The 15053-nt window shown below is 41.7% G+C and overlaps 1 protein-coding gene across 1 annotated transcript in view; it reads left to right on the top strand.

Annotated features, from left to right (window-relative positions):
• dnah10 (dynein axonemal heavy chain 10) overlaps window positions 1–15053 on the top strand; it is a 330367-nt gene that overhangs the window by 236818 nt on the left and 78496 nt on the right. The window contains exons 56-61 of the mRNA XM_060844124.1: window positions 2574–2735; window positions 3396–3570; window positions 7965–8146; window positions 10256–10392; window positions 10543–10760; window positions 14046–14267. Coding sequence (XP_060700107.1) covers window positions 2574–2735; window positions 3396–3570; window positions 7965–8146; window positions 10256–10392; window positions 10543–10760; window positions 14046–14267 — 1096 coding nt within the window. The remainder of the gene's footprint in view (window positions 1–2573; window positions 2736–3395; window positions 3571–7964; window positions 8147–10255; window positions 10393–10542; window positions 10761–14045; window positions 14268–15053) is intronic.

Below are 15053 nucleotides of genomic sequence, written 5' to 3'. Positions count from 1 at the left end.
CTCTATGACTGTTTATGTTCAATTCCTGTTGTAATAAAGGATAACATTCCATTTGTCTTTTTGAATACATGTTGTACTTGCATGCTAACTTTTAGTGTTTCATGCGCTAGAACATCTAGATCTCTTTGCACCCCAGATTTCTGCTGTCATTTTCCATTTAGATAATACTCAGATTTTACAGATTTTACATTCTTCCTGCCAAAGTGAATAACTTCCATCTTCCAGTATTGTACTCCATCTATCAGATATTTTGCTCACTCATTTAACTTACTGATATCTGTCTGCAACCACCTGTGTCCTCTCCACATGATCCTAATCCTATGTGCCAACTGTGTCAGTCAGGAGCACTTTCTACTGGAACCAAGCTCTCAGGGAGGTGGGAGATGTCTACAGAGCGCGAGTGGCAAAGGCTGACCACAGCCACAATGGGGATGTGCTGCTGCTAATTTCATAAAGGCAGTCTGCAGCAACTTGGAAAGCCAGCAGTCACAAAAGTGACCGAACAGCCAAATAAGAGCTAACGTGTTCCAGTCTGAATCCAAATGCACATGGTTCCTAAACTTTTCTCATCAAAACATCAAAAATGTTCATTTTTGTTTTGATTCTGTTCGCCGAGCTGGGAATTTGTGTTTCAGACGTTTCATCCCCTGTCTAGGTGACATCCTCAGTGCTTGGGAGCCTCCTGTGAAGCGCTTCTGTGATGTTTCCTCCGGCATTTATAGTGATTTGTACCTGCCACTTCCAGTTGTCAGTTCCAGCTGTCCGCTGCAGTGGTCGGTATATTGGGTCCAGGTCGATGTGCTTATTGATTGAATCTGTGGATGAGTGCCATGCCTCTAGGAATTCCCTGGCTGTTCTCTGTTTGACTTGTCCTATAATAGTAGTGTTGTCCCAGTCGAACTCATGTTGCTTGTCATCTGAGTGTGTGGCTACTAAGGATAGCTGGTCGTGTCGTTTCGTGGCTAGTTGGTGTTCACAGATGCGGGTCGTTAGCTGTCTTCCTGTTTGTCCTATGTAGTGTTTTGTGCAGTCCTTGCATGGGATTTTGTACACTACGTTGTTTTTGCTCATGCTGGGTATCGGGTCCTTCGTTCTGGTGAGTTGTCTGAGAGTGGCTGTTGGTTTGTGTGCTGTTGTGAGTCCTAGTGGTCGTAGTAGTCTGGCTGTCAGTTCAGAAATGCTCCTGATGTATGGTAGTGTGGCTAGTCCTTTGGGTTGTGGCATGACCTCTTTCCGTTGTTTTTCCCTTAGGCATCTGTTGATGAAATCGCGGGGGTATCCGTTTTTGGCAAATACATTGTATAGGTGTTCTTCTTCCTCTTTTCGCAGTTCTGGTGTGGCCCTTTTGAACAGTGTCTTGATGCAACTTCTTTTGTGTGTGTTGGGGTGGTTGCTTTCGTAGTTTAGGACTTGGTCTGTGTGTGGCTTTCCTGTATACCTTTGTGCTGAATTCGCCGTTCGGTGTTCTCTGTACCATCACGTCTAGGAGTAGGAGTTGGTTGTCCTTTTCTTCCTCTCTCGTGAATCGGATTCCTGTGAGTGTGGCGTTGATGATCTGGTGTGTGTTCTCTATTTCTGTGTTTTAATTATTACAAAGGTATCATCTACATATCTGACCCAGAGTTTGGGTTGAATTTGCGGTAAGACTGTTTGTTCTAACCTTTGCATTACCGCTTCTGCTATGAGTCCAGAGATGGATGAGCCCATGGGTGTGCCATTGAGTTGGTTGTTGAATGTGAAGTGTGTTGTGAGGCACAGTTGTGAGGCAAGGACTGCACAAAACGCTACATAGACAACAGGAAGACAGCTAACGGTCCGCATCTGTGAACACCAACTAGCCGCAAAACTACATGACCAGCTATCCTTAGTAGCCACATACTCAGGTGATAAGCAACATGAGTTCGACTGGGACAACATTACTATTATAGGACAAGCCAAACAGAGAACAGCCAGGGAATTCCTAGAGGCATGGCACTCATCAATCAATAAGCACGTCGACCTGGACCCAATATACCGGCCACTGCAGCGGACAGCTGGAACTGACAACCGGAAGCGGCAGGTACAAATCACTATAAATGCCGGAGGAAACATCAGAGAAGTGCTTCACAGGAGGCTCCCAAGCACTGAGGATGTCACTCTGACAGGGAACGAAATGTCTGCGACACAAATTCCCAACTCGGCGAACAGAACCACAACAACGAGCACCCGAGCTACAAATCTTCTTCCAAACTTTGAATGTTCACTTTTCTCAGTTTTGAATTTGACAGCTGTGCATGAACATGCATCAGACTTTTCGGGTTTGCTGAATTCACGGTTGAAGATTGCAGTCTTGTTTTTCCCACTCATTAATAAGTTCCTCAAGGCTCTTACTGATTCCAACTTCTCATCTCCTGCCCTCCTTTTGAAAACAGAAACAAGTCCTGAAGCCATCAGGAGTTGAGACACCTCCTATAATGTAATTTTTAAATTGTGTCTGTACCTGTTTCTGAAACTGCCAATGATGGAAGATTTGACTATGAATGGTTCACACCAACCAATTAAAATTCATTCTCCATTTTTCTGTCTCCCCACAGCTCAATGTAAGCGTTTGGAGGGAGGTTTGGATAAGTTAAAGGAAGCCAGTATTCAGTTAGCAGAGTTAAACTTGAAACTTGCAGAACAAAAGATTATATTGGCAGAGAAAACAGAAGCCTGTGAAGCTCTATTGGCAGAAATTTCCATCAACACTGCTGTTGGTAAGGCCAGCTGAGTTGGAAGATATTGGATACATTGTGAATTACTAACTGTTTGTATCTTCAAGACCCGCAGGTAATACTAACACTATTCATCAGTACAAAGAGATACATATTTCAGAATTTGCTTTTCTTTTAATCACTGACCTATAAATTCCTCTCAATAGTTCAGTCCAGTTCTGAAATGGCAGGATTGGTACCCAACTCGCATGGAGCAGTAGGGAACAAGCATACCCGACACAATCGCAGTTGCACACACACACTTATACATACACATGTACACATGCACACATACACACGGACATGCATTCACACACTGAGGCTAAACCTGTAGAAGGTGACTAGGGGAACCATATCAGTTTCTGTTCTGATTTATCTGGAATTTCTTGAAGTGAGCAGTTGCTATGTCTTAGTCTTAATTAGTGACAGGAGGAGGCTATGCAGCTCTTTGAGCCTATATCATCACTGATAGTCGTGGCTGATTTAAATCAGGAGCCAATCTATCTGCTTCACTTGTGCATTTGCTGCCAACAGTTGTAGAAGATTAGTGAATCACCTTTGGAATGACTTAGTGATGTTCAAACCAGCTTTAAAATTGCACTAAATCCAGTACAATCTGTAAATAAATGCAGATTTACAACTCCTTCTACATAATTTTTTCAGCTGAGGAGAAGAAGCAGCTTGCAGAAGAGAAAGCTTTTGAGATAGAGGAACAGAACAAGGTGATAGCAGTGGAAAAGCAGGATGCAGAAAATTCCTTGGCTGAAGCTTTGCCTGCTTTGGAGGCTGCCAGAGTAGCATTGCAGAGTTTGGATAAGTCTGATGTCACTGAGATCAGGTAATCCTGAGCAATCAGCTTCTCTGATTTTAAATTTCTAATTGTATCTTCAGCTCTCTCTGCGGTCTTGCTTCTCTCTTTCTCTGTTCTCTCCTCCAGCTCTTCAATCATCTGAGTAATTTATGTTCCTGTATGATGGCCTCATGCACACCCTCAATATTAATTGCATTGTCATTTGTGATTTGTGTCTTGAGCTGCCTAGTTCCAAAGCTCCCAACCCCTCCACATCTTTATTTGTCTTGCCTCCTCAAAGATCTTCTGAGGTCCCCATCATCTCAGATACCAGTCCCCATCATCTCAGATACCAGTCCCCATCATCTCAGATACCAGTCTTTCCAACCAGTTTGAATCACTATCTATTAGTAAAAATCTGAACATCCCAACAAATTGTTGAAGACCACAGATCTAGTATTAGCCACACCTCCAGCAGTACGACAATGGCATTGACCCGAAAATGTAGAAAATTGCCCAGTATTTCCTGTTTACAAAAAGTAGGATGAATCCAACCCAGCCACTTATAGCACATCAGTCTGCTTTCAATCATAAGCAAAGTGATGGAAGTTGTTATCTACAATGCTGTCAAGCAGCACTTTCTTAGCGATAACCTGCGCTCTGATGTCCAATTTGGGTTCTGCCAAGGTCAGTCGATTACTGACCTCAATACAATGAACTAAAGAGCTGAACTCTAGAGGGGAGGCAGAAATGACTGCCCTTGACATTGAGCTGTATTTGACTGAATGTGACATTAAGGAGCCCCATTAAAACTAGAGTCAGTGGGAATCGGGGGGACAACATACCTTGCAAAAAGTAAGGGCAGCACCGTGAGTCAGTGGTTAGCACTGCTGCCTCACAGCACCAGGGACCCAGGTTCGATTCTAGCCTTGGGCAACTATCTGTGTGGAGTTTGCACATTCTCCTCGTGTCTGCATGGGGTTCCTCCGGCTGCTCCGGTTTCCTTCCAAAGTCCAAAGATGTGCAGGTCAGGTGAATTGGTCATGCTAAATTGCCCATAGTGTTAGGTGTATTGGTCAGCGGTAAATAAGGGTAGGAAAATGGGTCTGGGTGGGTTACTCTTCGGAGGGTCCATGTGGACTTGTTGGGCCAAATGGATTGTTTCCACACTGAAGGGAATCTAAAAGATGATTATCATTGTTGGAGATCAGTCATCTCAGCTCCAGAACATCTCTACAGGAGTTCCTCAGGGTAGTGTCCTAGGCTCAAACAACTTCAGCTGCTTCATCAATTACATTCCCTCCATCGTAAGGTCAGAAATGGAATGTTCACTGGATCTTGCACAATTCACACCACCTCAGATACTGAAGCAGTCTGTGTCCAATTGCAGCAATTTCTGGACAATATCCAGGCTTCGGCTGATAATTTGCAAGCAGAATTTGTGTCACATAAGTGCCAGTGACTGTCTTCAGTAATAGAATCTCACTGTCAGCCTTTGTCATTCAGAGACATTATCTTTGTTGTATTTCCATTAACAACATCCTGTAGGTTACCGTTGACCAGAAATTGATTTAGATCTATCATATAAGTAAGTGGCTGTAAGAAGGTTAAGTGGTTAAGAATTCTATAATAAGTAACTCACCTTCTGACTCCTTGAATCCAGTCCACCATCTGTACAATACAAGCCAGGAGTTGAGTGCATCTCCAACAACACTCAATCTTGACACCATCCAGGACAAAGCAGCCCTCTTGATTGGCATTATTTCCACTGCTGATGTGCAGCAGTAGTAGTAGTATTGACCACCTACAGATTCACTACAGAAATTTACCAATGCTCCTTCAACACCACTTTCCCAAACCACTGTCTGTATTGTCTAGAAGAACAGGGGCAGCATATGTATGCGAACATCACCACCTTCAATTTTCCCTCTAACACAAGTACCATCCTAACTTGGAAATAAATCACTGCTCCTTCAAAGTCCTGGAACTCCCTCTGTAACAGCATTGTGGAGTCCCTTCACCATGTGGACTGCAGCAGTTCAGGAAGTCAACTCCCCACCACCTCCTCAAGGGCAATTAGGGAAGGGCAATAAATGTATGCAAAGCCAGCAAAATCCACATCCCCTCAAATCAAAAGGTAAAAAGCCTATCCCTGAGCAATATTTTGATAATTGACTCTATTATCTAAGTGGCTTTTTCAAACTTTGTATTTTAATGCTTTTGTGATGTGCTTTGCATTGCTTTATTGCATTAAAATTGTTGCAAAGATAAAATTGGTGTTAGCACCCACCTTCATGTCTGTGATATCAATATTCTTAGGCTGTTTCATTCCAATAACAATGTTTTTGATATTTTTATTAAAGTAATTGTTAAATTTTGTTAAAAGAAGATAGTTGGTGATGTAAAATGGCTGATGTTATGTACATCCACTTTCATAAGATTATAATTATATGTTCAAAGGTTATTTGATAGTGTCACAAATAAACCTGTAAGCAAAATAGAAGCCCATGGGATTAGAGGAACTCCAGCAGCATGGCTACGGAATTAACTAAGTAACTGAAAATAGAGAACAGTTGTGAACAGTAACCTCAGTGACAGAAGGAAGGGACTCAAAGGGGAAAACATTTGAAAGTAAAAATTGCAAAACATGTTTGTTTATTCATTCATGAGATAATGGCATTGCTGGCTGGGCCAACATTTATTGCCCAGACGGCAGTTTAAGAGTCAACCACATTTTGGAGCAGACCTCACTTGTATATTTTTCTCATTTGATAAATTTATTGACCTTAATTGAGACAGGTATCTGCAGTGCCTGATAAATAATGAATGTATCTGGTGCTAATTATGGAGGATGATATCAGAGAAATGGCAGTTCCCCTACAGCAAACAGGGAACCAAGGCACTGATGTGAACTTTATTTTGAATGAAACATTCTTTGAATGATATAACCCAGTTTCGGTTCTATCAGGGTCACTCAGCTCCTGACCTCATTACAGCCTTGGTTCAAACATGGAGAAAAGAGCTGAATTCCAGAGGGGAGGGGAGAATGACAGCCCTTAATGTCAAGGCTGCATTCAACTGAGTGTGCCATCAAGGTGCCCTAGCAAAACTAGAATCAATGGATAGAAGGGGGAACATTCTCTGGTTAGAGTCATACTTGGCGTAGAGGAAGTTGGTCGTGGTTGTTAGGAGGTCATTTATCTCTGCTCTCAGGACATATCTACAAGCGTTCCTCAGGGTGGTATCCCCGGCCCAACCATCTTCAGTTGCTTCATCAATGACCTTCCTTCATCATTAGGTCAGAAATGGAGATGCTGACAGTGATGACTGTACAATATTCAGCACCATTTGTGATTCCTCAGATACTGAAGCTGTCCATGTTCAAACGCAACAAGATCTGGATAATATCCAGACATCGGCTGGCAAGTGACAAGTAACATTCGTGCCAAATGCCAAGCTAAGACCATCACTAATAAGAGACAATCTAACCACCATCCCGTGACACTCAGTGGTGTTAACATCACTGAATCTCCCAGTAACAACATCCTGAGTGTTTTCATTAACCAGAAACTCAACTAGACTCGCCACATAAACACAGTGCCTCCGAGAGCAGGTCAGAGGCTGGGAATCCTGCACCAAGTAACTCACCTCCTGACTCCCCAAAAGCCTGTCCACAAGTGAAACTGTTTTCATTATTGATTGGTGCTTGATTGGTAGCTCCATCAACACTCAAGAAGCTTGACACTAGTTAGGACAAAGCACCCCACTTGATTAGCAAAGATCTGTTCCCTGCACCACCGATGCTCAGTAGCAGCAGTCTATAAGATGCACTGCAGAAATTCACCAAAGATCCTCAGACACGTCCATGTTCATCTAGAAGGGCAAGGGCAACAAATACATGGGATCGCCACCACCTTCAAGTTTCCCTCCAAGTTATTGTCTATCCTGACTTGGGAATATGTCACCGTTCCTTAATTGTTGCTGGGTCAAAATCCTGGAATATCTTCCCTAAGAGCATTGTGGGTCAACTTACAGAAGCTAGGTAAAAACAATGACTGCAGATGCTAGAAACCAGATTCTGGGTTAGTGGTGCTGGAAAAGCACAGCAGTTCAGACAGCATCTGAGGAGCAGTAAAATCAACATTTCAGCAAAAGCCCTTCATCAGGAATGCAGAAGCTGCATTGTAGTGGTTCAAGAAGGCAGCTCACCACCATCTCCTCATGGACAACTAGGGATGGGCAATAAATGCTGGCCAGCCAGCAACACCCACATCCCACTAATGAATTTTTAAAAGCTGCCTTCTCATTACAGAATAATGTTAATTTGTGAAGAATTAAAGGGCAGATTTGAGTTACAAGGTAACTGCTCCCCCACTGATTAGAATTTATTAATAATATTCTGTTGCAGCATTTGATAACTTTCTTGTTTTTTATTTGGAAAGGTCATTTGCAAAGCCACCAAGACAAGTACAAACTGTTTGCGAATGTATCCTTGTCATGAGAGGATATAAAGAGATTAACTGGAAATCTGCCAAAGGCATGATGTCAGAGGCAAACTTCTTAAAGGTCCTAATGGAAATGGATTGTGATGCTATTGGACAGAATCAAGTCAAAACCGTAAAAGGTAAATGGATGACTAGAAGTGAAATTGTTTCCATTATTGATTGGAGTGGGGTTTAGTAACTTTTTAACAAATAGATGGTGAGATATTGCTTGGTCGATTGCACGGTTTGTGATTCTTTGGTAGCTGCACAGATCTCTCTTTCTAGCAACCCCAAGACGTGTATGAAATTAGTCATGAGACAACTCATTTGCATAAGTTGAGTAGGGATTGCCTGTCTGGCCCAACACCTAAAGTCTGTGGTGTTGATGATTATGTTTTTAGTGATGAAAAATATTGAGGTGAGAAAAAATATTTGATTTAAAGCGATCCCACATGCATTTCCATTTTCTCTGTTGGTCTCACTTTTTAAAAATTGTTGATATTACTGACCAGGCTATCAATTATTACTTATCCTTAATGATTTGACACAGCTACAAGACTACCGTCACTGTTGTGGAACTGGAGTCATATTAATAGCAGGTTTTCTTCCCCAAAGAACATAAGGAATAAGTTACACTTCTCGAACAATTCAAAAACTTCACAATTACTGTTTTTATTGTTATTTTGTGGGATGTGGGCATCACTGGCAAGACCAACATTTATTGTATGTCCTGAATTGAACTCTGCAGCCATTTCGAAGGACAGTTAAGAGTTGATCAGCTTGCTTTGTGTCCGGAGTCACATGTAGACGATACCAGCTAAGTGTAGCAGATTTCCTTCCCGAAATAACATTGGTGAATCAGGGGAATTTATGACAATTGATGAAAGCTGCAAGGCCACCCCTATCAAAACTTTCAAAGCTTTCCATTCCAAATGTAATGATTGAATTCAGAATTCACTGGTTGACTTGGTGGATCTGAACCCGTGTGGCTCTGGATTATCAACCCTGTGACACCCACACTTTACCACCATTTCTCCATTTTCCCTGGTACTAGTTTTTAATTGCCAAATTATTGAATTGATTCACAAAACTACCATGATGAAATTTGAGTTTATATACTTATAAGGCCTATTCAATATTATTTTAATAAAATAGCCACCACATTGGCACTCTGCTATGGCTATTGTGGCTTCTTTCAATGGAACACAATAGTGCAGGGTCCCGCTGTGATCCAGGAATCCTGATACTCCTCCAACCCCATAGAAACCACTGACAGATGACAAGCTACAGAACAGTCATCTTCAGACTTTGCCTTTGCACTGTCAGTGATGGATATGGAATAAAAGGTCCATTCTAATTCAGGGCCAAGATGTCTTTTTTATTCACTTGTGGAGTGGGCATCACTGGCTGGTCACCATTTTTTTATTGATTGTCCCTAGTTGCCCTTGAGAAGGTGGTGGTGAGCGGCTTTCTTGAACTGCTGAAATTTACCTGCTGTGGATTGGCTGACAGTGTCCTGAGGGAGGGAATTCCAGTTTTTCAGCTGGTAACACTGAAGGGACAGTGATATATTTCCAAGGATAGCGAATGGCTTGGTGGGGAACTTGCAGGGGTGAAGTTCCCATGTATCTGTTTCCCTTGTCCTTAGATGGAAGTGATTGTGTATTTGAAACACACTAAGGATCTTTGGTGAATTTCTGCAGTGTGTCTTATGGATAGTACACACGCTGCTGCTGACTGCCAGTGGTGGAGGGAATGGATGCTTGTGGATATGGTGCCAATCAAGCAGGCTGCTTTGTTCTGACTAGTGCCAAACTTCTTGATTGTTGTTGGAGCTGCATCCATTCAGGCAAGAGTAGAATATTTCATCACACACCTAACTTGCGCCTTGTAGATACAGGACTAGCTTTGGGGATTCAGGAAGTGAGTTACTTGCCGCAGTATTCCTTGCCTTTGACCTGCTGTTGTAGTCACTCTATGTGCCAAGTCACATTGAGTTTCTGGTCAATGGTTCCCCCAGGATGTTGATAGTGTGGGATTCAATAATGTTAAAACCATTGCATGTCAAAGGGAGGTGATTAGATTGTGTTTTGTTGGACATGGTCATTGCCTGGCATTTGTCTGGCATGAATGTTACTTATCATGTAATCTTATCATTTAATCAGTGTAAAATACAAATGTGCATAGCAATATCATAATTCAGATGACAAAACAAGTCATTGTTTAATGAATAGCGTTTCCATTTGTAGGTTTTCTCAAGAATCTGAACACCTCATTTGATGAAATGCAGGCCATCAGCAGAGCAGGGGCTGGCATGTTGAAGTTTGTGGAAGCTGTCATGGGCTATTGTGATGTGGCTAGAGAAATCAAACCCAAACGAGAAAAGGTATGCAGTACTTCAAAAATGATAGTGCCATTGTGTGTTCTGCAATCATATATTTCCTATACATTTATCAAACAGTAATTCTTTACAGAAGCCACGTTGAATTGTTGGTTGTGAAATGTAAGCAACTGAATATATCTGTTATTTCCTTAGGTAGCCAGGTTAGAACGTAATTACTATCAAAGCAAACGTGATCTGGAAAAAATCCAGGCAGAGCTGGCAGCTATACAGAGGGAACTTCAAGCACTGAGTGATCGGTATGAGGCTGCAATGAGAGATAAGCAACAGCTTCAAGAAGAAGCAGAAATCATGGAACGGCGATTGGTGGCAGCAGACAAACTCATCTCTGGTTTGGGATCTGAAAATGTTCGGTGAGTCTCATTAACAAATGTTCATGCATCAAAAATCGATTTTGGAAATTGGGGCAGTGGTTAATAGAAAATCTCTATTGTGTTTTACTGTCTCTCTAATTTGCTTGTTTGCACTGTCAGTAGTGAGGCACATCAGGTGGAGTTTTGAAGCAAGCTATCAAACAATTTCACTTCCTTAAAATTTGTGCTGTAGTTTCTGATTGGTGTTATACATGCATATACAGTGTTTGTGGTTTATGTAAAATCAATCAGCTTTACTTGGCTTTGATAACCTCACTGGGGTCACTGGGAATAGGCCTCAGCTTCATCTTTCTAAATTAGACATGAGAAAACTGTACTTTTACAGGGAACTAGGGCAACAAATACTGGTCCATCAGCAATGCCCACAACCCCAGTGAATTAAAAAAAAATTCATCATCTGAGTTCTTGTTTATTGCCTTCCCTTATATCTCCATTACTAGATTGTATTAGCAGATTTATTGAATTCAGTTCATAACTTGCCATAGTGAAATTTCTACTGATGGCTTCTAGATTGCTGCATAAGTATCAAAATCACCCAAACTATTGCTGTCCTATAACGGCACTTTTTATCAGTTCATTTAACTAGCAACAGGAGACATGTTACACAGGAAGATTTCGACATGTTCTGTTCGGGGTTACTATTTCACTGGTTTCCATTTGTAATTTCCTACACATTCATAGAAAATTTAAACCGTCATCTCTTGATGTTAAAATGATTGATTTTCCAATTTTCCAGAACAATTCACCTTTATCTACATCCAATGACCACTTTAAGTTAACAGGCATTGCTTAGAGCAGAGTCATAGAGATGTTCAGCATGAAAACAGAATCTTTGATCCAATTCATCCATGCCAACCCAATCCAGTCCCACTCACCAGCACTCAGGCCCATATCCCTCCAAACCCTTTCTATTCATATACCCATCCAGATGCCTTGTAAATGTCGCAATTGTATCAGCCTCCACCACTTCCTCTGGCAGCCCATTCCATACATACACACCCTCTGCTGAAAAAGTTGCCCCGTAGGTCTCTTTTACATCTTTTCCCTCTCACCCTAAACCTACACCCTCTAGTTCTGGTCACCCCCACACCAGGAAAAATGCCTTGTCTATTTATGCCCTTATATATGCCCCTCATGATTTTATAAACCTCTGTAAGGTCACCCCTCAGCCTCTGACGCTCCAGGGAAAACAGCCCCAGCCTATTCAGCCTCTCCCTGTAGCTCAGATCCTCCAACCCTGGCAACATCCTTGTAAATCTTTTCTGAACCCTTTCAAGTTTCACAACATCCTTCTGATAGGAAGGAGATGAGAATTGCATACAATATCCCAAAAGTTCCCTAACCAATGTCCTGTACAGCTGGAACATGACCGCCCAACTCCTGTACTCAATACTCTGACCAATAAAGGAAAGCATATCAAACACCTTCTTCACTATCCTACCTGACCAGCGACTCTATTTTCAAGGAGCTATGAACCTGCACTCCAACGTCTCTTTGTTCAGGAACACTCCCTCGAACCTTACAATTAATTGTATAAGTCCTGCTAAGAGTTGCTTTCCCAAAATGCAGCACCTCGCATTTATCTGAATTAAAATCCCATCTGCTACTCCTTAGCCCATTAGCCCATCTGTTCCAGATCCTGTTGTAATCTGAGGTAACCTTCTTTGCTGTCCACCACACCTCCAATTTTCGTGTTATCTGCAAACTTACTAACTGTACCTCTTATGTTCAGATCCAAATCATTTATATAAATGACAAAAAGTGGTAGACCCAGCGCCAATCTTTGTGGCACTCCGCTGGTCACAGATCTTCAGTCTGAAATATAACCTTCCACCACCACCCTCTTGTCTTCTTTGAGGCAGTTCTGTATCCAAATGGCTAGCTGTGTTCCATGATATCTAACCTTGCTAACCAGTAAGAATGGATAATCTAATTAATCTAACCATGGGGAACCTTGTCGAATGCCTTACTGAAGTCCATGTAGATCACAACTACCGTTCTGCTCTCATCAATCCTCTTTGTTACTTCTTCAAAAAACTCAATCAAGTTTGTGAGACATGATTTCCCAAGCACAAAGCCATGTTGACTATCCCTAATCAGCCCTTGCCTTTCCAAATAAATGTATATCCTGTCCCTCAGGATTCCCTCCAACAACTTGCCCACCACCAACATCAGGCCCACTGGTCTATAGTTCACTGGCTTGTCCTTACCACCGTGCTTAAACAGTGGCACCATGTTTGCCAACCTCCAGTCTTCTGGAACAACACCTGTGACTGTAGATGATACAAATATCACAGTAAGAGGCCCAGCAATCACTTCCCTAGCTTCCCACAGAGTTCTACGGTATACCTGATCAGGTCCTGGGGATTTATCAACTTTTATGCATTACAAGACATCCAGCACTTCTTCCTCTGTAATATGAGTATTTTTCAAGATGTCACCATCTATTTCCCTATATTCTATATCTTACATGTCCTTTTCCACTGTAAACACTGATGCAAAATACTTGTTTAGTATCTCCCACATCTCCTGCAACTCCACACAAAGGCTGGCCCAGATCACACATAACAATATGGCCAATATTGTTCTAAAATGCTGCAGAGCAGTGGCTAGCATTCTCTGCCAAGAACTGGTGTGTGCTGCCACTGTACATGCTCACTAGCCTTTCATGTTTTCAAATCAACTCTCATTGACTGAATTGACAGAGAGGCCAGCCTTCCTCAAGGGTGTCAGTGGAAGAGGCTTCCTTTAGTGATGCTGGGAGGTATGTTCTGGCCATGTTCTTAGCATCGGAGGAATGGCAAAGACTGGTTTTATTGGAAGTAACACATAGTTTCTCTTTGAAAAAGGAAAATAAATCTTTGACTAGCAGAGAATGGTAGTGAATAGATGCAGTTGGAAGCAAAGATGCTGATTGTACAAAACACATGGACATATGGTATACCTGGCATGAGGCTAATTCTCTTTATCATTTATTTGTCACTTCTCATGATGCTTCGTACTGTTATAAATGAATCTGAAAGGGTAAATACTGTGAAGTGCCAGATGTACCATTCATTAGGATGATGTCTTCTGGACTTGTGGGCTGGACAGTTTAGGATGTGGAAGAAGTGCGATCCAACATCCAGATCCTCCTCATTAGTCTCTGTAACAGTGTTTGTCACATCAATGTAAACTGTAACTAGTTGCTCACAGGTAATAAAGAAGATCTTTTAACTACTATTTTGTTGGTATCTGAACATAATGGAAATTTTCCCCAAATAGATGGACAAAGGACTTGGAGGATCTAAAGACACGGAGAGTGAGATTACTTGGAGATTGTCTGATTTGTGCTGCTTTTCTGAGTTATGAAGGAGCTTTCAGCTCAGAGTTCCGCAGTGATATGGTTTACCATGAATGGCAGAATGATGTGCTGAGACGCCAAATTCCACTGAGTCAACCATTTCGTTTGGAAAACTTGCTAACAGATGAAGTTGAAATTAGCAGGTCTGTTGCATCAGTGTGCAAACATTGTTATATTACAGATGTTAAATATTGCTCCAATTACTGAAAACCAGCTAATGGTAATGATTGGAATTCCCAATGTCCTTATTTAGATTTGATTTCATGATAAAAACAGAAAGATTCACATTTATAATGCCTTTCACAACTTCAGGACGTTTCTCAGTATCTTTCTACAATGACCAGATCATCTATATTTTCCTAATGTTTTCCTCCTCACTTTCAAATACGCAAACAATTTTTGTACCATCTGCATTGTACTTTCTTTATCATATTCCCTACATTTGAGTCTAAATCATTGATATAAACATCAAAATGCAAGCAATTGATGAATGAGCTGTGCACAACCGCAATGGTAATAGTCTTTGAGTCATAAAAATACTTGGCAACTGTCATCCTTTACTTCTTTCCACTGAGCCTCAGAGTGAAGGGACAAGCCTATAGAGCTGAAATAAGAAGGAATTTCTTCAGCCAGAGAATGGTTAATCTGTGGTACTGATTGCCACAGAGTGCTGTGGAGGCCAAGGCATTGAATATATTTAAGACAGAGACAGATAGGTTCTTGATAAGTAAGGGATCAAGGGTTACAGGGAGAGGGCAGGAGAATAGGGTTGAGAAACATATTAGCCATGATCAAATAGCAGAGAAGACTGGGCCGAACGGTCTAATTCTGCTCCTCCAGCTTATGATCTTATGGTCTAAGCCTCTGTTGGGTCCAATCTGCCACTCTCCCTTGGATCCTAAGGGCTTTAATTTGTTCATCAATTTGTC

This window comes from Hemiscyllium ocellatum, chromosome 24 (genome assembly GCF_020745735.1).
Source record: "Hemiscyllium ocellatum isolate sHemOce1 chromosome 24, sHemOce1.pat.X.cur, whole genome shotgun sequence".
Taxonomy (NCBI): Eukaryota; Metazoa; Chordata; class Chondrichthyes; order Orectolobiformes; family Hemiscylliidae; genus Hemiscyllium; species Hemiscyllium ocellatum.
The sequence above is the reverse complement of the archived record's forward strand: the minus strand, read 5'-3'. Positions and strand labels throughout refer to the sequence as shown.